The 20296-nt window shown below is 38.9% G+C and overlaps 1 protein-coding gene across 2 annotated transcripts; it reads right to left on the minus strand.

Moving 5' to 3' along the window:
• Nucleotides 1–4200: 4200 nt before the first annotated feature.
• C1QTNF3 (C1q and TNF related 3) lies at nt 4201–19799 on the minus strand. Of its 2 annotated transcripts, none has more exons than XM_005151999.2 (6): nt 19408–19779; nt 14310–14421; nt 11043–11197; nt 7536–7665; nt 5983–6082; nt 4201–4526 (listed from the first exon to the last, which is right to left on the minus strand). In XM_005151999.2, the coding sequence occupies exons 1-6, from the start codon at nt 19693–19695 to the stop codon at nt 4367–4369; spliced, it is 945 nt and encodes a 314-aa protein (XP_005152056.1). In that variant the 5' UTR covers nt 19696–19779; the 3' UTR covers nt 4201–4366. The 2 variants fall into 2 exon arrangements, with proteins under 2 accessions (XP_005152056.1, XP_005152057.1); XM_005152000.2 differs by having other exon boundaries at nt 4312–4526; nt 19612–19799.
• Nucleotides 19800–20296: the final 497 nt, after the last annotated feature.

The raw sequence follows: 20296 nt of genomic DNA on the forward strand, positions 1-20296 counted from the left end.
TGTGAGGAACTCACTGTGAGACTCATTCACAGGGAAGTGGAGCTAAGATATCAAAGATGGTTGTAACATGGGCATTTCCATTCTTGGTGTTGTAATAATATGATTCTTCTAAAACACTACGTTTTGTGGAGTTTCTCATGTCTGCTAGATTGTTTTCAGAAACACAGAAGGAAGAATCTCCATTTGTGCAATTTCTCACCAGTTAACAGAAGAAGTCTCTTTGTTTAACAAAACCCTGCAGCATATGGGTTTTATTATTCTGTGTATGTGTTCATGGAGGATGCCCTGTGAATGTGTTCAGATGGAGATGCACAATGTTGAGGTTCTACCACTGACAGCTTTACAGTCTTCATACAAACCATGTCACCATATCGGTGACATGGACAGTGGGAGTGAGTGCACCCTCAGCAAGTTTGCCAGTCACACCAAGCTGTGTGATTTGGTTGATACACTGGAGGGAAGGAATGCCATACAGAGGGACCTTGACACACTTGTGAGGTGGGCTGATGCCAACCTCATGAAGTTTAACCATGACAAGTGCAAGGTCCTACACCTGGGTCAGAGTAATCCCAGGCACAGCTACAGGTTGGGCAGAGAATAGATTCAGAGCAGCCCTGCAGAGAAGGACTTGGGGGTGTTGATTGATGCAAAAATGAATATGAGCCAGCTTCAGTGTGTGCTTACAGCCCAGAAAGCCAACTGCATCATGGGCTGCATCAAAAGGAGCATGACCAGCAGGTCGAAGGAGGTGATCCTGCCCCTCTACTCTGCTCTCGTGTGACCTCACTTGGAGTATTGTGTGCAGTTCTGGTGCCCTCAACATAAAAAGGACATGGAACTGTTGGAACAAGTCCAGAGGAGGCCACGAGGATGATCAGGGGACTGGAGCACCTCCCATATGAAGACGGGCTGAGAAAGTTGGGGCTGTTCAGCCTGGAGAAGAGAAGGCTGCGTGGAGACCTCATAGCAGCCTTCCAGTATCTGAAGGGGGCCTACAGGGATGCTGGTGAGGGACTCTTCATTAGGGACTGTAGTGACAGGAGAAGGGGTAATGGGTTAAAACTTAAACAGGGGACATTTAGATTTGCTATAAGGAAGAAATTCTTTGCTGTGAGGGTGGTGAGGCACTGGAATGGGTTGCCCAAGGAAGTTGTGAATGCTCCATCCCTGGCAGTGTTCAAGGCCAGGTTGGACAGAGCCATGGGTGAGATGGTTTAGTGTGAGGTGTCCCTGCTCATGGCAGGGGTGTTGGAAGTGGATGATCTTAAGGTCCTTTCCAACCCTAACTATTCTATGATTCCATGATTTTAAACCACTATGTGCTGATTTCATTAATCCAGTCACAGAGGAAGACAGTGGTCCCTGGGCCTCAGTGTGAAGGGGAGACAGAGAACAGAGCTCAACTTGTCTCTGTGTAGGGCAGTGTTTTCTCCGGCTAGGATGTCAACTCCTACCACAGAGGCAGGATATCACCTACCAAACCAGAGCTCCATTGGCATGCAGGGGCTTGCAGCTCTTGCCAAGTCTTGATTAAATGCAGGAGCTTATGAAGTGAAAAAGAGGGATAGACTCAGCACAGCAAAGGCAAGGAAACAGTAAGAATACTCCGAATTGTGGCTTTTTTGTTTCCAGAAGGTTTCTCACTCATAACACAAATTGCAAGATGCCATCTATTTTATAATAGAGGACAAAAGTCTGTGGCAGAAGACATTTTGTCTTGATCATATGCTGAGCAAGAGGCTTTAATTTATCACCAGCTATGGAAAGATGACTAATTTTCATCAACATTTCTGGGAGAAAACAAACTTTCCACTGTAAAACTTACTAATTTGGAGGAACGGGAACATACAGATTTTTACATCACCTGCTATATTATGAGGGATCTTTAACACTGATAGGGAAGTTAATTTGTAAAGTATTACAACACTCAGCAGAGCTTTCATGTGATAACTTTGCAGGAAAAAGACTGTACAGATTTCATACAAAAACTAGGAAGTTTCAACCTTGATGTAAAAGGCCTCTTAGCTTTACCCTTGGATTGAGGCCACGCTGCGGTTCATTTGTCAGGAGCTGTTGTGGTGATTCTTAGTTGCTTTCCACTCTTAGCAGGCCAACTTACAACAACCTCATAAAATGAAAATGGTGAAACTTTTGCTTTCTTTTATATCATGGCCATTACAAGAGAGAATGTAAAGGAGCTTAGCTTAAAATGAGCATATGTATCATAGTTTCTAGGTGGTTTATTCTGATCAAAATGGATTAAAATAACTATGTCATAAAGGAAGGCTAAGTTCCCAAAGGGAATCTTAGAGATCTAAGTTTTGTGTGTTGCATAAATACACAAACACATATACATGTAAAATAAACTTATTTAGACCCTTAGTGTTGTCTTTCTCCCAGTCAGTAGGAAAATTAATGCTTAGGAAATATATATTAAGATACATCTCCATAGTCTCTAAATGGTAAGGTCCTTGTTAAATATAGATATGAACAAATCAGTACAATTTTATGACTATTAATCTTTATTGGGTAAATGTATGTTTTACAAAGTAAGCAAACATTCTGAACACAACAAGAAATGTTTTTTTTTCAGATTTTTCCTACTGTGAACATTAGCTTATGATGTCATATATCTCATACAACTTGTGCACTAATTCCAGAAGAGTAACAGTATCTCATTACCTGGAGGGTGGATTTTACTTTGAAGGCATGCCTGAATTTTACTAGAATGCTTATTAAAATAACAAGGTCACAGGTTTTTGAAAACCTCTGTGATGCAAACCTGACCCAAGTTCATAAAGAGGCAATACGACTCATCAGATGACAGTTTATTAAAGCTAATATTTTCAGTGGTTGCTGCATAAAACTGAAAAATCACAAGTCATAAAGTATCAACATGCATTTTTCATCATAAGACGTGGTTTACATACACTAGGAGCATCTACAAGGATGTATAAATTCATAGGGCAGATTTTGATTGGTTTGCTCTATGTCATACTACTGATAATCTGTATCCTGTATAAAAAAAAATCATATAAATATTTTCCTAATCCCACTTATGTTATACATTAATAGCAGGTAACATCTGGTTAAAATGCAGTGTCTGTTAAAATGTGATTTATATTTCATTAGATTGTGTGTGGAGAGCCAGAATGTGTGGAAGACACATTCAAATTTCAGTGTTGTCTTAGTATGTTTGGTGTTGTTTCAGATTAAAAGAAAACAGCTAGGCAGGATCTCAGGTACCCAAATTCTGAAAAGCCAGTGGCAAATATTAATGCTGAAGAATGGCCCAGTTCACTGTGACCAGAACTTCTGAGACAGCCAGTGTTTGCTTTCACCAGTTAAATATTGAACTGAGTTAGCTGCTGCTTTGCCCTGCTGCAATGTCTTTTCCTGAAATACTCTTTCTTGGAAAGCTGCTAGGAAAATTGTATCAACAACTTCACTGTTAAGTAAATACACAGTATTAAAAGGTACGTCCTTCTAAAAGAGCTCCAGACTCCACAACACTTGTGTTTTTCTGTTTGTCCTGTGGGCATATTCCAGCTTCTCCAGCATATATGGCTCTACTTTGACACCTTACATTCAGTTACATCAGGTTTTAATAATTTTAAGGCTAGGAAGAAAAGTTACATTCCCCTGTCTGATCCCCATTACACTGCATGCTAAATTACCTTAGCTTCAAGCTGCTACTAAGGCAAGAACTGCTACCACTCATTTTTAAGAGAAACTGAGCATAAATATGTACTAAAAATCTGTAAAAAATGACACCAGATACATCTTCAGAGGTTTGAGATGGAAATGCAATAAACCTGGATCCTTGACATCTATATATTCACATTTTTTTCTTATATTTGTAAAGTTCGTTCTAGTCCAGTAAAAACTTCTTCCTTTAAATCTGGTCTCAGTTGAGCCCACTTATAATTCATTTAGGTCTGTTTCGATGATGCAAACTTAAATGAACATGTAATAAGGGCTAAATGAACAGAAAAACTTGAATTGATTGTTCAATTCCTGACATATACTTAACTGAAGTATATTTAGAGACAGAATTGACTTTACTGTGCAAACTGCTCTCTAAATTGTTTCAAATCCTTTTCCTTTGGGTTTTTTTTTAGTCACTTTGGAGATGAGAGCAATAACAACATTTAACGATTCACTAGATACAACCCAGAAGACAATACATCTATGAATCTGTGTGTCAGCTACCCAATGTATTCAGCTCAACTCTGATACACAAATAGCAATGATGATATAGCATCAATACAAGCCTTGACCTTTCAATGTTGTAGTGCTGTTCCACAGTTCAGAGAAAAATACCAGTTCCAAAAGAGAAGTTTTCTCAGATAAACATCTATTGTTTTTACTTGGTTTCAAAAAGAAGAAACCCAGCAAAGGTGGAGAAGCGTTGATGGTCCCCATGGAGGGCTCCATTTCCCATTCGCAGCCAAACTTCATCGCCCTTGGCAAGTTTTAGGACTGCACTGTTTCCTGAAGTGTCTGCTTTCCCTTTTGATTCATAGCTAAGAATTAATATTTAACAAGTCATCTGTTTGTTTCCCAACAATGACCAAGAAAACAACTTAAAAGAAGAATCAAAAAAGCACGTTATTATCCTGAGCAAAACTCTCTTGAAAGTCTCACAAACATTTTCTCAGCTTTATGAGGAAATTTTGGCATTTTTCTGCATTTGATTTCCTATTTAAATTTTGCACTTTACCTTATTGCATCCTTTCATTCATTTCTGAATTTTAATTTATATATTGTTTTCCAGGGCACAGGAACAAATTTGTTGTGTAGGATAAAACCCTGCTTATTCACCACAATACTCCAGGGTTTTTCCTGTGCTGCTCTTCTGTTGGATTTATCCTAGCTAATCTGAAGCGCCTTTAGGTCAGGAGTCTCGTGTGCTGAGCCCCTGTGCTCCTGGCACAGGTAGTGGGCAGAGACAGCCAGCTCACTCCATCCTGAAGCGTTTTCATTAGAACATAGATGCGTTCCATATAGGCTAACCTGCTGGCTTTGCATTAGTGTTGGCTTCCTTTCTTCCACCTATTGTTCCACCTTTTCTGACATCAGTGCTTCAGGGGAAAAAAAGTTGAGCACTTTTTTTTTCAGGAAAGACCTATTGGGAAGGAAGCAGCCTTTGGTGGTGTTTCAGATGTGGGCTGTTGATGAAAACTTGACAGCTTAAATGAACTTACTGTAATATAGTGTAATCCATCTAAGCTTTTGTGTCTGCTTATTCAGGCTCAGGAGAGAATCTTGGTTTTGGTATCAAAGCCCTAGTTGATATTTAAGAAACAAGACTTTTTCAAACACTGTATATATATATATATATGTATTGATTTCTTCTTTTTTTTTTTTTAGAGATCCTTCTGGCTACAGGCTACAAGTTTCTTGACTTGATCCTTATGTAAGTTGATAAGCTAGAAATGGATTCTATTCTTGGGGACCATCAAGCTAGCATAAAGAGTTCAGAAATCTTTTATTCCAACTGTGCTAATGATAAAGCCAGTGAAAGGGGACCTTTGCTTTTTCCTCATCCTCACCACTGCAGTTTTAATTGCTTTCCACCTTTAAAGTAAATTCCTCCCCCACTAATCTCTAACAAGGCTGTAACCGAACATTCCATTATGTTCTTTTAGTGACAGGCAAACAGAGGATGAAGATAGGTTTTAGCAGAATGACAGCATGTTACCACTGTACTCCAACCCTTACTTGCAGTGCTAATTCCTTTTCCCTGAGCTTTGAGGCACTTGTAATTAAGGCTGAATTTTAGGTCCAGGATGTGTGGCAGGTATGATCCATATTTGCAAGTTAAAGAGTGCAAAATACCATAGTTATTCTTTCTTTTGTTATTTTGCCCCCCAGAGTTTCTTCAAACAATTAATGATTTCATGTTTCTTGAAATATGAGCAAGCTATCACATCTGTGCAAACATGTCTTTAGCATTAAAATGGCATGGTCTTCACTTACCTGTATAAGCTGAAAACTGTATTACCATTATGCATCAGGTACACATACACTTCCTCCACATCTTCATGTTTCATCATATTGAAGGTGAAGAAATACACCCCTGAAAAAATACCAAATACAATGCATTTGCTTCATAGAGGGGTAGTCATGCTATAGATCTGTGCTTCTTGCTTAGAAAAAAACAGCTGAAGCCAAAATTACCTTCCAGTTGTCAGTGGGTATTTTGCTTCCGTTTATTGTGTGCCAAAATCTGGTTAATTTTTATTCTGCCTATGGCAGGGGTTCAGGCACATCCTGTTCCAGAGAATTGACTGTATTTGAACATGGCAGGACCACTCATCCCTTCCTTCTTACTAAAAGGGACATTTCCTGGAGGCTGATTCTAGTAACCCTTCTCTCTCCTTTTTTCCCCCTCTTGCTTGCTCCTGTCCTCTCCCAAAAGGACAGCTCCAGGCCAGATAGGGCTCAGCCTCAGAGGCTGTCAGACAGCCAGCATGTCACCCAGGTCAGGCAGGGCAGAATTGGTTTTAGGAGCACCCACTGCTGCTCACTTGGCCTTACCGCATCTTGGACAATGCAGATGTAGCCACCACTTTCCCTTCTTGCACCACATATCCTTTACCATAAAAACCTTTATCTTTTTACTCTATCTCTGTCTGAAAGTTACCAACAATGTTGTCAGTCCAACCATGGTATGTGTAATGAGCTCTACAAGACTCACACACACAGGAGACAAGCTCCTGGTTCTTGAGCAATTAGTCTGTAGCACTGACCCTGCAATGGGAGCTTGAAGTTTTCATCAAAGTCATTCAGTTATTGTGGGTCAGAGTTTACTGACATCTACATATACATTAACCTCAGAAGGAAGCAGCTGTGGATACACACCCCCATAACTGTCAGTAAGATGTGCTACAGCAAGCCTGCAAAGCCTGACTTCTATTTAATTGCATGTAATTTCCCATAACAGTGAGTAAATGAGTGGCAGGGTGAGAAAAGCCAAGTGAAGGAAGGTAGCTTCATGCTTTGCTCACACATGGTTTTGATTATGGCCCTTCCTCCCCCATCTGCTATTGTTCTTCGTGTGTCACAGCTGTGTAAGATGGGGATGGATGCAGCTGAGAAATCACTCAGGTAAAGCTGTAATGCCTCATTTCCAGCTACACATCTCTTGCAGGCCAGCTCACAGCTGAACTGCTGTGAGGAAAGACAGGGATGAAGAGAGTGACTGGAGGCAGGATGCAACAACTGTGAAATTGCTGCTGGTGCAACATCAAGACCATGGTTATCACAATGGCTGAAGGTCTAAAGGTCTCAAAGCAGATGGTCCTGCCCCTTCCTCAGCCCTGGCCATGCCTCTTCATCCTGCCTTTGTGCCAGCACTAGGCTGGCAAACCCTCTCTGCTTGCCTGGAAGTAGGCAGCAAGAGCTATGCAGAGTGAGCCTTATGCACTTTGCCTGTCTCACTTTTGAGAAAGTAAGGTTTCTCATCAGTATTGACCCCACTTCTCTCTGTAGCTCCCAGAATTGCTTTATTTAGTTTTGCAAACACTCACCATTCACTGGAGCACCAAATCTACCAGTCATGACGTCAAAGAAATTCCCAACGTTGGTTTCAACACTGCTGAAGATGATCCCACTGTTCTGATTACTGAAATGAGTAGCCATGGAAGCCATGAATGCAACCTGCAAAAATGCAGTTCTTACTTGGGCGGTTGTTCACAAAATGCACACATGTAGTGGAATCAGAATGTTTTTTACTGTATTTGCAGCCTGTTTATTTTCCTGACAGAGATGTTCTTCTAAGGCTTTCTCCAGTAACAAAACTGCCATTGAATGAAACTGGAAGAGGGCTAGACTTCTTACATTCAATTGGACTATTTATAACTGTAAAAGTAAGTGTATGGGCAAGTGTTTGCAGGTCAGGGCTTTCAGATTTTATTTACTTTAAAGTCTCTGTAGAATGATGCAACAGAAAACTAGTATTGAAATGGATGATGTTTCCAACAGGAGTAATTTGATTAGTTTTTTATATATTCCTCAATGCATTTAAACTGGAGGCTTTTAACTGGATGTGTGAAATACATAATATACAGTAAAATCCATACACGTTAGTGCTTCTTGATAAACTAACTTCAGAGATACATTAGCATTTAGGTCCTTTAGAAGTGAAGTTGCTGGGGCTCATCATTCAGTGCTTTTTCTTTCTTACCAGTTGCCCTGTGGCGACAGTCACAACAACAGAGGGTGGTGGGGACCAAAAGGGAAAACCAAGAAATTAGAAACAGTACTTCAACTTCGTGCTACACTTCCTGCAGTGAGACATATTGGCTGTGGAAGATGTTTCATATGAAGCAGTGCAAATCCTCCCACACTGGACAGTTCAAATTACTGTCATCAAGATACTACAGAACATCCCTGACAACTTGTGTAGGTTTTTTGTGCGAGTCTGTAGTCTGACTGTCAGTAAATGGGGTACAGCAAGACTTGCTGCACTTGAATGCCAAGTCACTATGTGACTTGGCATTTTATCTCTATCTATTAACAACTTCTTAGATGAGAAGTGTTAAATTACAGTTATTACTGCCCATTGCAAAAATGACATTTTTAATGAGATTCCAGCTATACCGATACTAAAAAAATATCCACTCCAAACTTCTTTTGATTTGAGATAGAAGGGAGAATGAAACCCAAAGAGGCAAAATCGAATGCCAGTCCAGATCCAGCAGTGCAAATCATTAGCCATCTGCTCAGAAATCTGAGGAGCTCCAGATGTGAGCTGAAAGCCTGGGCTGATTTTCCTTATCCCTGCATGGATGCATTTTCTATGATGGCAAATTGTTAACGTCTTGCTTCTCAGCCAGGATCACATCAAAGTTCATCATGTGTTAAAGGAAAGCAGCTGCAATAGCGGCTTGACGGAATTTATTACTTTTTGTCTAGATTCCATTTCAAATTCTCTTTGACCCCAAGCTACTTTTCTTAGACTGATGAGAAGAGTTGAAAAAGATGTCCTTTCTCCCTGGACCTCATTTTGAAGTAGCAGATTGAGATGGACATAACAAGTCTGTCAAAATAATTCTGCTACTTCAAATAGTATTATATTCAAAAGTGTTTCTTCCTCTAACTACCCCTGCTCTAAAATTCTTAAGCAGGATGTTAACAAGAAATGGTATGCTAGGCCACATAAAGAGTTTTTGAACACTGGTTAAAAACAGTGATAAAATTTTACTTTGAAATAGGTATTGCAAGATGAGCTTTTGTTATTCATCACACTTCTTTATTAAGTTTTTAATTAAATTACTACCACTTTTTGTAAAAACTACTATCTTTTTGTAAATATATATATATATGTTGCTACCTCATTTTAAAATTACAAAAGAATTTATGTTGAATGCAATTACAACAAACATGTTTTTAAGATACTTGGCTATAATGGCAATTCCAGATAATTCTTTAAGAATGTTAAAATAATTCTCCTTTAATACAAAAGTCTAGTAATTTTTTAACTATTTTTATTCTAAATTTTATTCTGTGCAATTATCCTATCTTCATGTAACATAGGATAGAGAATTCAAACACACACAATGCCAAGAAATCCAAAGCTGTTTTCCCACACTGCACATGTTGGTTGTACTTTTGGTTTTGCTGTTAATTTGTATACCTTTTATGAGGATATAAACCATATATGAATGACTATTAATAGGAAACAGTATTCTTCAGTTAATATGTGTAGATCTATAAAAAGATCAGAATTTCCATTTTCCCCACATTTGGAACTGGGATATGGTTTTGTGCATGTTTGCTATTCCTGTTTTGTCCCTTCTGTGGTGAACTTGGTTTTGGGGGTATGAATGAGATCAAGTTTGAGACAATTCCATTTAAGTGTGTATGTGTTAGTGAGGTCATAAATTCCCTAAAGTTTCTGGGAATCTGTGTTCTCTGTGGTGTCTGAAGTCACATTTGCCCAAAAGCAGCAATGACTGATTAAGCTGAGTTGCTCTTCTAGATCATCAGTAATTGTAATAGGATCTTAAATGCTTCCATTACACATAGGCTCTCTGGAGCTGAATCTGAGTGCAATCACTTGCTGGTGCAAATGCAGCTAGTACCATCTGAAATTCTTTAGGATTCCCACACACACTATTGATACACTGCAGTCTACGAAGTGGACACCACTTGAATCCTTTTCACAATAGCAACCAAGGGTCTTAGTTATCCAAGTCCCATTTTCTTTTGGTTGCCTTAACAGACTACATCACATCAGCACTGTACTGCAGATATGTATATATATACACATAAGCTCTCTGCCACCTTCCAGATTCCTGGGACATGAAGGAACTCTAATGCAAAACCTTTAGGAATATGCCAACACAGTGCTGAGCCCAAGTATATCCCATCTCTCATCAGAGCTTATCAGCTCAGGCTTGCACTCATGTTTTAACGTTCATCTGGCTTTTGGGTAGCTCATTCATAGGCAGAACCCACATGCTTCTCAACATGTTTAAGGTATCTAGACATGCAAAACCACAGACAGCTACTGAGAGGTTTCTTTCAAAAGTGGAGGACTTCTGTCTGCACTTGGAGGTTTTGACCCCATGGTTTCAAGAGTTGGATACATATGCTTCTGAGAATCTCACAAAGCCTGGCTGACCTGAGAAGCATGTGCCCAAGTGACTTCTATACTCCTTTCATATGCCATAGGAAACGCAGTTATGTATGTGATACAGCTTGACAGAAAAATGATAGTCCCTGCTATTCTCTTTTATTAGCCCAGATACTGGCTTTCTGCCCTAAAAGGGAACTGTATATGTTTCTTGCTGCCCATTTCTCAGCTGGATTCCTACTTTAAAGAAAGGCTAAGCCCTAATGTCTGCCTTTTCCAGGAAGGTCTGACAAAGCACATTTGTCAGTCATGACAAGGGATATATATGTCTCTCACTATATTAATTTACAGGGGAATTTGCTTCTTAAGTATCTTACAGTATTTAGGTGCTGTTTTTCAGAGAAGAAAACCATAACCGGAGAACTTATGCAGCCAACACAAGCCAGAGATTTTGTACCTGTAGCTCTGGAGGAATCCCAGGGTAACCCTTCTCCCCTTTGGGTCCATGATGGCCACGCTCTCCCCTTGGTCCCATATCTCCTTTGTCTCCTTTCTCACCTTTGGCTCCTTCTTGGCCAGTTGCTCCATTATTTCCATTGTTTCCATGATTCCCTTAAAGAAAACAGAGCTTACTGTTTAAATTAAATAATTTCATATAATATATTTTAATAGATGTGTGACAGGGTCCTTTTTCACCAGTTTGCAAGACATGGACTTCTCAGTATCATAAACCCAGACTGAGATGTGATGGATAAGAAACAGCTGTGTGGTTAAACTGAATGTGAAGGTTCTGATGAGTAAGTTTCCAGAGGGATGTAGATTAATGTTTAAGAGTTAACCTTCATGCTGTCTTTGTGTTGCTGGATAGACTGCCAATGTCTCAAGTCATTGTGGTATTGGGGAAATGTGGAAGGACAAAACGTCAGCAGACATGAGGCTCAAGGAAAGAGAAAGCCACGGCCTACTGGCACATACCAGAAAGCCTGCATAAGCAGTCTTCTTTTTCCTTTTGTGTAAAAACTTATTTCCTGATAAGTTATGTCAATAGGATAGGATAATTTTGAAAAACATTTTTCTACCTTTAAAACATGTCCCTAGGTGTGAACTATCTAAATGACCCACCTATGCCGAAAATGGGAGAGGATACTGCTTAAATTAAAGGGTTTGATTGATTACATTCTTCTAGATTTAAAGAAATACTTTTTTTTTTTTAATTGAAGCTTTTCTGGGATATATATTTCTTGCATAAGTGTCACTATAAAAAATATTCCTGCATGTCATGGTTTAAACACAGCCACACAGTCTCTCTCTTACCTCCTCTCTTTCTTTCTTCCCACCCCCCACCCCTGCTCCCAGAGGGCCAGGGAGGAGAATCAAAAGAATGTGACTCCCACGGATTGAGATAAGAGCAGTCCAGTAACTAAGGTATAACACAAATCACTGCTGCTACCACCGATAATAATAATGATAAGAGAAATAACAAGGGAATTGAATATGATACCACCCACTGAAATGAGCCTGACCCAGAAGAGAGTGTGCCCGTCCTGGCAGCTCCCAGTTACCTCTCCAGGCATGACGTGCTGTGGTGTGGAATACCTCTTTGGCTAGCTTGGGTCAGGTGTCCTGTCTCTGCTTCCTCCTGGCCTCCCCTCCTTCCTGGCAGAGCATGAGGCTCAGAAGGTCCTTGGTCAGAGTAAACATTTGAGCAGTAACTAAAAAGATTGCTGTTATCAGCGCTGTTCCCAGGCCGAAAGTCAAAAACACAGCACTGCACCAGCTACTAAGGAGCAAAAATGACTGCTGAACCAGGACACTGCATCTGATGCTTAATGAGGAAATTACTGAGCAAATGTCTGTGCAACTGACAGAATTTTGAAGTTGGCTAGAATCAGTGAGCAATTATTATGCCTACCTGAAGCAAAAGCCTGACCTTTCAAGTAATTACTCATGGGATTAGTAAGTGTCACCATTGTTCTAATTCTACATGAATTGAAATTAGATTCTTCGTCACTTGGCTTGTTCTCTGATTAGTCACTCTCATTACAAATTTACAAGAATGATGTTGCTTAAGATGAAATCTAATGAATAAGTGATTCTTTAGAGTTTTTGTAGTGCGAAAAGAAAAAAATGACTTCAAACAAGGAAGATAAATGGTGGAAAAAATAAACCAATTTTTGTTTGGATAGAGAAATCAATAACTACTAAGAACAACAAGAATGACCCTTTGTGTAAAGCCAGAACTACTTCTCTGTCGGTTCAGAACGGAAGTCTGTACATGACATTTGATTCAAACAAGGAAGAAGTGGTTGTTGTCATTCCCCTTATGGGCACAACAGTATGAAATGTGGCAGGTGAAGGCGGCAGAGAAGTTCCAGGTACAGAAGGTAAGGTTGCTATCAGCCATACATTTGTGGCATCCTGTGGTGACAAGAAGAGTGACTGAGAAATGTCCCCACATAAGAAAAGAGCAAAGCTGGAACTGGTCTGTGTCCCAGCGTGTCCACTACAGCCTTGAAAGTGTAGGTCTAATACAAACTTGTGTCTTGCTTCTCAGAAGCCACAAGTTTATTAATGTGTAATGTAGTGTTTCTGGACAAGAGACCTCACCATTAGATATTCTTACTTCTGTAACGGTATTTTTAAAAAGGATTGATGCATGAATAGCTCACAGAAGGCTAATACCAGATATGCCTATTGACCTTATTTTCCCTAACATATAAAATATGTCAATGTAACAGCGTATTTCAGTATCTTGCCAACTGAAGCTAGTTCTTGAAACACTTAATTCACTCAAATTTAACTTCATAACAGTCAGGTTTAACTGTTACTGTGAACTGCTTCTACCCAAAATCACTGCATTGATTTTTGGTGTGTATGGTTATCTGTCACGTTTGTTTACTGTCAGTATATTTGTGATGCAGAAGGATTATGAAATTGCATTTTTATTATGATAACATACCAGCTTTTGAAGATGAGGCAAATCTGACAGCCAGTGACATTTGGGGGGCTGGAAATAGATGGTTTTAAGGTCTTTTCCAACCCTAACCATTCTGTGTTTATTTACATTATATGCATGCTTTAAGAACAACAGTTTTCAAATCCCTGAAGATAGCTGTAACAATCTTACACCAACAGGCAATTAGCTATCTTTTTCCCTTCTCTAGGCTCTTCTTTTTCTGTTCTGTGTGCATTTTTAACTGGTGGATGGGGGGAGAGGTATGGAAAGGTACTTCTTATTATGGAAGACAAGAAGAAGGAAAAGAAGGTATTTCTATGAGAGAGTAGAAGCATTCTTTTGTGTGTCTCTGCAAACTATTGGCTAGCAGCATGCTACATAAGAAAGTTCCTGAATGCAGTACACAATAGCATAGCTGGATATTCAAAGGTTATCGCAATAATCAACTCCAGCGAACAAGTTCTTCCAACTTTAATGGAAGTTTCATGCTGCTTTAAGAAGTTAGACCAATTTTCCATAGAAATGTAATAAGAGTACATTCAATATGAACTTGTGAAAGCTGGATTTTAATAAAAATGAGTTTTCACTGAGGAAAGCTGTAAAGTTTAATTGGAAATCTCTGTCTCCCCAGAAATTATAGAAAAACTTGTTGCTGAATCTGTCCTGAAACACTGATGTTTGGACAATTCTTTGATATTTCATAGAATAGCCTGTAACTTACAGCCTGAAATTAGACTGATCAAAAAAATAATTAGACTTAATCTTTACCTGGCATCCCAGGGGGCCCTGGAGGTCCTGGGGGCCCTTGGTAGAGTCGAACTCCAAAGTCACCACGGCAGCAGGAGCTACAGTCTGGATTCTGCGGTCCAGTTTGTGGGGGCTAAGTGCACAAAAATAAGCTTTAAATAGCTCATTCATTGAGGGCATCAATCATATGCATGTTGGTTACAGGGTCTTCATTATATATTCTCTGTTTATGTATTTGCTAATTTTTCAAAACACTTCTTATGTGAGTTGAAATCTCCCATGCTTGGGTTGTCCCTTAAGATATTATTTTTGGAAGATTTAAGGGAATAGCTCTTCAAGCATTCTAAGTGCTATATGAATATTTAAAAAAACCCAAACACTTGTCAAATAATGAGCAGTTAAAAATAAAATAATAGCAAGTAATGAATATTGGAGGAGTATTTTAGTTAGGTTCCTATCCTGCTTTTCATTGATCCCACATTTCAGCTGACCTTTGTTGGCAAGTAAGTGGTAAGACATAAAGGTAAGACATATTTGACCTTTAGCAATGAATATTCTCCACTAAACATAAAGAAAATTATGTTGGACTACCCAAAGGAGATATTAAAAGATGTATGTGCAGCATATTCCTGTTTGTGGCCCTAGACATGCATATTTACAGGCTACTAAACTTGGGAGAACCTAAAAGTGTGCCAAGAAACATGACAAAATTTGATGTGACCACAACAGCTGGTGTTAGGGTATGTGATTATTTTGTGACTGTGAGTGTGTAACTATGAAAACCCATTAGTATGCTGAAACTAATATAGTAGCATAAATAAAGTAATGACTTTATTATATACAGCTCTACTACTGTTATAATAGTTTGGTAATATCTTTGTTTTGGTGCTCTGCTTTTCCGTATTATTGTATTTATACCTGTGGAGTCTCATTCAATCCTGTCTGGATTTTGTAACTAGGCTCTTGTGGTGATTTATTGATCACAAATCTCCCTATGGTTCAGCTGAGGCAGAGGTCCAGAATTTGATTTTATTTCTCTACCTCCATCTCATTTCTACCTCTTTGTTTCTATTTCTTACAATTCTTTGTTATTAGCATATGGTGCATATCAGCAGATCTTCACTGCTGGAGGGGAATAGTTAACACTAATCTGACTGCTACTTTTCTGTAATTGTTCTACTATTTGTTTTCTTCCTTTTTTCCCCACTCATCTGTATAATCATCAAATTACTTGTTTAATGCAGACCTGTCAGTTTAATGGCAGCAAACAAACCTCTGGTGGGATGGAAGCTACCAAATGAACATGTAGATGTGCTTTATTCCTGCCCTCAAAGTCATCAACTGGCTTGATCTGGAACACTAAAGCTTTTGGCCCATGTTTTTATCAATACCAAGCACACCCCCTACATACATTAATTTCAAGAGGCTTTTTATGTTTGTGGATACAGAAAAGCCCTTTCATGCCACTAAAATACTGCAACTGCTTGAGTAGAACAGACACATGTTCTCTGCAGCTGGAACCACCAACAGTGAGGCTACCATTGGAATAAAACCTGACCTGACAGCTCCACAAATATGATTCGTATTTAAAGAGTTATGGAAATGTTAGAATTTGCCAGTGGGCAGAGGGTCTTATTTATGGGTTTTGATCAATACTATGCTTTTTACCTTAATTCGGGTTAAGGTCTATACTTTAAGAGAAAAATTAGTTCTGCCTGTAGGACTGTCTGTTCCATGAGGACCTGTTTGTATCTTTCCTGCTGTTTATCTCCTTCAGCTGTTTAGGAAGAACATAAGTGACAATCACAAGGTACACTGTTTAAAGCTTTTATAGCATGAGAGAAGTAGTCCTACTTTCAGCTCATTTTCAGTCCTTGAAAGGGAGCCAAGTACAAAACAGCTGGAAGTCCACAAGCATTTTGTACCATCTGAAATGCTAATGTTGCACTGAGATTAAAATCTCCAGCTCTTTTTTTTTATAGTGCTTCATATTCATGTCTGATTAGAAGGCAAACTATTCACAAACCTGCCAAGAACAAGTCCTAGAAATATACAAAGACTTAGAACTGTGGCTTGTAGGGAAGGCATGAATCTGTCAAACTGGACTGCATGTGAGACTCTCTCTGTGCAGGTACGATTTGTCTTCTTTATCCAATGCACTGAAATCCTGGACAACATTATTAGCTAACCAGCTATGTTATCGTAAAATAGGTGCTAGTGCTATTCATAACCAAATGAGGTTTGGCATTACCTTTCAAAAAGCTCATCAGGTTTTTAGATCTGAAATGAGGCAAATCCTGCCAGCCTGGCTGTATGAGAACAGTTCCATGGACTTCACAATAACGACTTACTCAAGTCATATGGTAGTATTGACTAACTATCTTTACTGATCCTTTGACTGGGAGGAGAAAAATGTTCATCCAGCTGCCAAGAATAATGAATATTCAGTATACTGTTTTAATCAGTAAACCCAGAGAGCTAATGAACAGTACATTTAAAGGGAGAATGTGTTCCTAAAGTAAAATTACACTCAAATGGGACAAAGAGATTAATTACAAACTACTTGCCAAAGGTGTCCTATACAGCCATTTACACATAAAGTCTATCACACAAGGAATTGTTGACATTGCTTTCAGACCATGAATATGATTTAGGAGCTTATGAAATACATCTGCCACATTGATATCCTAATACAGATAGAAACCTGGAAATATTTCTGAGGCTATTTGTTACATTTCCTGTGACTTAGTGTGTAGGAGTCAGTTCTAAGCAACAGATGGTCCATAAAATTCCCTTAACTTACAGCTGTGAACTAATCGTAATTGGAGAGCCAGTCTTTTCACTTCCTGATTAACCTTATGGGTTTCTGTTACATTGTCTAAGACAATGCAGAAGACAAGTAATGTACATCCACCATTCTTGGCTCCTGTTCTGAATGCAAAATAGTATGTTTCTGTGGGACTAAGGCTCTCTCTCCTTGCCTCTTTCCTAGCAAACAATTAAACAAACTAAATTTGACAAAAATCAGGGTAGAACACCAGTAGGCTGAGGGGTACTTGAAGATTTTCAAAGAGCAACTTGAAAAGGAACAATATGTCTGCTATGGCTCCCCCCAGTCACGAAGAGTTCTTGCACTTGAGAAATGCCCATTGTATTTTATGTTAATTACCAGCAGGGTGGAAACTGGCGTTGTACCCAGTGCAGCAAAGACAAATGCTATTGTCTCTATTCCACGACAGGGAATAGGACCATTAAACAACTTTAGCAAGAGGGAGAAATTCTCTAACCAAACCTAAAATAACCAAGAACTTGGGGACTCTAGGGGTGAAACAGCTTTCAGATAGCCCAAGGAGAAGAGAGAAATTTGATATGAATAAAAATATGTCTGTGCCACCTTTGTTTCTTCTCTGCCTGAAAATCCCTGGAGCTTGGAGATGGAAAATACCTATTGCGTCAGCCGTTCTGTGATGGATTATCCCTGTCGTACATCTGCTAGTGCTCCATTTCATTTCAGTAAGCCAAAAATTGCATCATTTCCCCAGCAAAAATTGCTTCTTAAAGCGGGTCTGGCAGGTAAATGACTGCCATCAGCTGTACTTAGCCCTGCTGGGTTCGGCTTTAATGCCATAGCCTCTTCCCCCAGGAGGCAACTTCAAACATGTTGCATTAGATTCATTGATGAGAGACACATGCACCACATGCACAGTGACACTTTCTGTGAGGGGAAGTTTCACTCCTAGAGCAGTTGTAATTTTGTATTAGACCCTGCATTATCTGAAATTATGTCAAGTTAAAGGAGAATCTTCTTAAAGTACCGATAATATATGGTCTGTAGTATGCAGATGCACAATTGTCTCTGCAGCAGAGAGGTACACGCAGACTAGCTGACTCATTGAACTGTATACCAGATGGCTTACAGTGTTTACATACTGCAAGTACAATTTAACGTACCTACAATTAGGTATCTATTTTACTGAATACACTGGAGGAACATACAACTCCTGCCCAAGAAATATGAAATGCAAAGCACTATGAAATTTAAATACAGGGAATATAGCGGTGTATTAAATCTATTCCCATACTTGGATATGTTTCAGTTCTTCAAGCCTAGAGAAGGATTAAAATGAAATATCTTCTCTGCTTAAGATCATTATTATTCAACAGTTTTCTGTATGTCCACAGCTTTTAGAATTCAAAATATCATAGTTTTATCTGAAATAGTTTTAAAAAATAAATTATAGAAGGTGAGCTATACAGAGCTCAAACATTTGTACCAGCAGTAGGAATAAAAGACTCTAGTTCTTGTTTTTTCTACAAACATCCATCCACAAAAACTTTGTTTGCGTGGAATTTTGTTTTGCCTAGTGCTAGAAAAAGCTTCATCTTCTGCCCTTCAGATTTTACCTTCTAAATTGGACTGAAATATGTTATGTATAATGAGATTATGTCATTTTCCCTTTTCTGTGAACTAATGACTGTAAAATCTAAAATGCCATATAAAAGGCATAGAAAGATTCCCAGTATAAAATGCAGATACTACAGATTATTTAGTTTCACTCTGAGACCTTTTTCCTCTGAAACTCTCAAGTTGACATATTTTATTATTAAATCTATCATTACAGTAGTATTGGGTTTCCTCAAGCTATTTTTATTATAAAAATTTTGAACACTGAGAATTTCATTGTGCTTGTCTCGAGCTCAAAAACATAAATTGTATGCATAATTATCAAGCAAACATTCTCTGCTACTTCAATCTTTCCAAATACCTCTAGAAATTATGTGATTTTCCTTCACATCCAAGTGAGTTAGTAGGATCTAAAACTGTAATACATTAAATAAGTAATACCTTGACATAATTAAGAGATTGTATATCATAATATATGACTGCAGAGGATCAGAGGTTCAGCAAAACAAAGGGCTGCTTTCTGTATTGAAACCAATGTCCCCAGCCATGACTGGTTCTACCAGCTCATTTAAAGATTCTATAAAGCAACCAGAAGGATATAGACCGATACACACTTTTAATTATAAGTATTTCATAAACATATCACTAATAATCTTAGCAAAAAAAAAATCTCATTAGCTTTAAATATATCTTTAGAAGATTAATTCAGAGTACCTGGACTCTATCTGAGGTAGTCAGTTCTACATCATCTACCTCTGGTCTCAGGACTTTGTGGTCTGTAGAAGTGCTATTCTCAACAGTCCACTCTATAAGTTGACTCCGCTGTTTCAATATTTCCCTGCTTCTGGAACCTTTATGGCCAGTCTGGTGGTGACTTTGCAATACTTTGGCCACTGGATTATAAGATCTTCTGCTCACCTCCATGTATTCATCTTGACACAGGCAAAATGGAAGAAAAAGTAAAGCTAGCAGATGCCAACTGATGAAATCCTTCTCTGCCATGTTATTCAAAGTAATTTTTCAGGAATCCAGCAAATGCCTTGCAGGAGAAGCTCTTTGCTGCACCAGGAGTTATGTGGTCCTTTCAGCTTTTCCACTAGTAAGCCTGGCACTGAGACCAGTACCAGGTTTTATACGGTTGCGTGCAATAAATAAAACTGAAAATGCCAAAGTGACAGGATCCTTCATCCAAAATCAGTCATGCTCCTTTAAACAAACCAGGCATTATTCACCACTTCACCACCACAAGGAAAATTGATTTGTATGCTGGAAATGACCACAGCATTTAACGGACTCCCGTGGTTCCTATTTGGGGGCATTAAAAAATGTAGCACCTTTTTTTTGGCATGTTTTTGTTTAAGTGTGAAAAAATGTGATGGAAATGGAGAACATGTGGCTAATGGTTTACGCTCCTTCATTAGACATGGAAAGGCTGCGAATTCACATTCTTAAATGTCTTTTGGACACAGTCACCTTCCTTATTTGCCAGGAAATTCACACACACAACTGCGTCAGCCCAGTTTGAAAAATCCTTCCAAGAGCAATTAGGAAACAAAAGCACAAGAGGAGCTTTTGCATATGATCCTACCCCAATGGCTGCTTC

This window comes from Melopsittacus undulatus, chromosome Z (genome assembly GCF_012275295.1).
Source record: "Melopsittacus undulatus isolate bMelUnd1 chromosome Z, bMelUnd1.mat.Z, whole genome shotgun sequence".
In the NCBI taxonomy this organism is placed as follows: Eukaryota; Metazoa; Chordata; class Aves; order Psittaciformes; family Psittaculidae; genus Melopsittacus; species Melopsittacus undulatus.

Excerpts from the sequence above, each read along its gene's own strand:
- C1QTNF3 (XM_005151999.2), bottom strand. The coding sequence starts at position 19,695 with ATGGCAGAGAAGGATTTCATCAGTTGGCATCTGCTAGCTTTACTTTTT. Across the intron at positions 11,198-14,309 it reads AGGGCCCCCTGGGATGCCAG|GGAATCATGGAAACAATGGA; the intron begins GTAAAGATTAAG and ends GTTTTCTTTAAG. Across the intron at positions 6,083-7,535 it reads ATTTGGTGCTCCAGTGAATG|GGGTGTATTTCTTCACCTTC; the intron begins GTGAGTGTTTGC and ends GTATTTTTTCAG.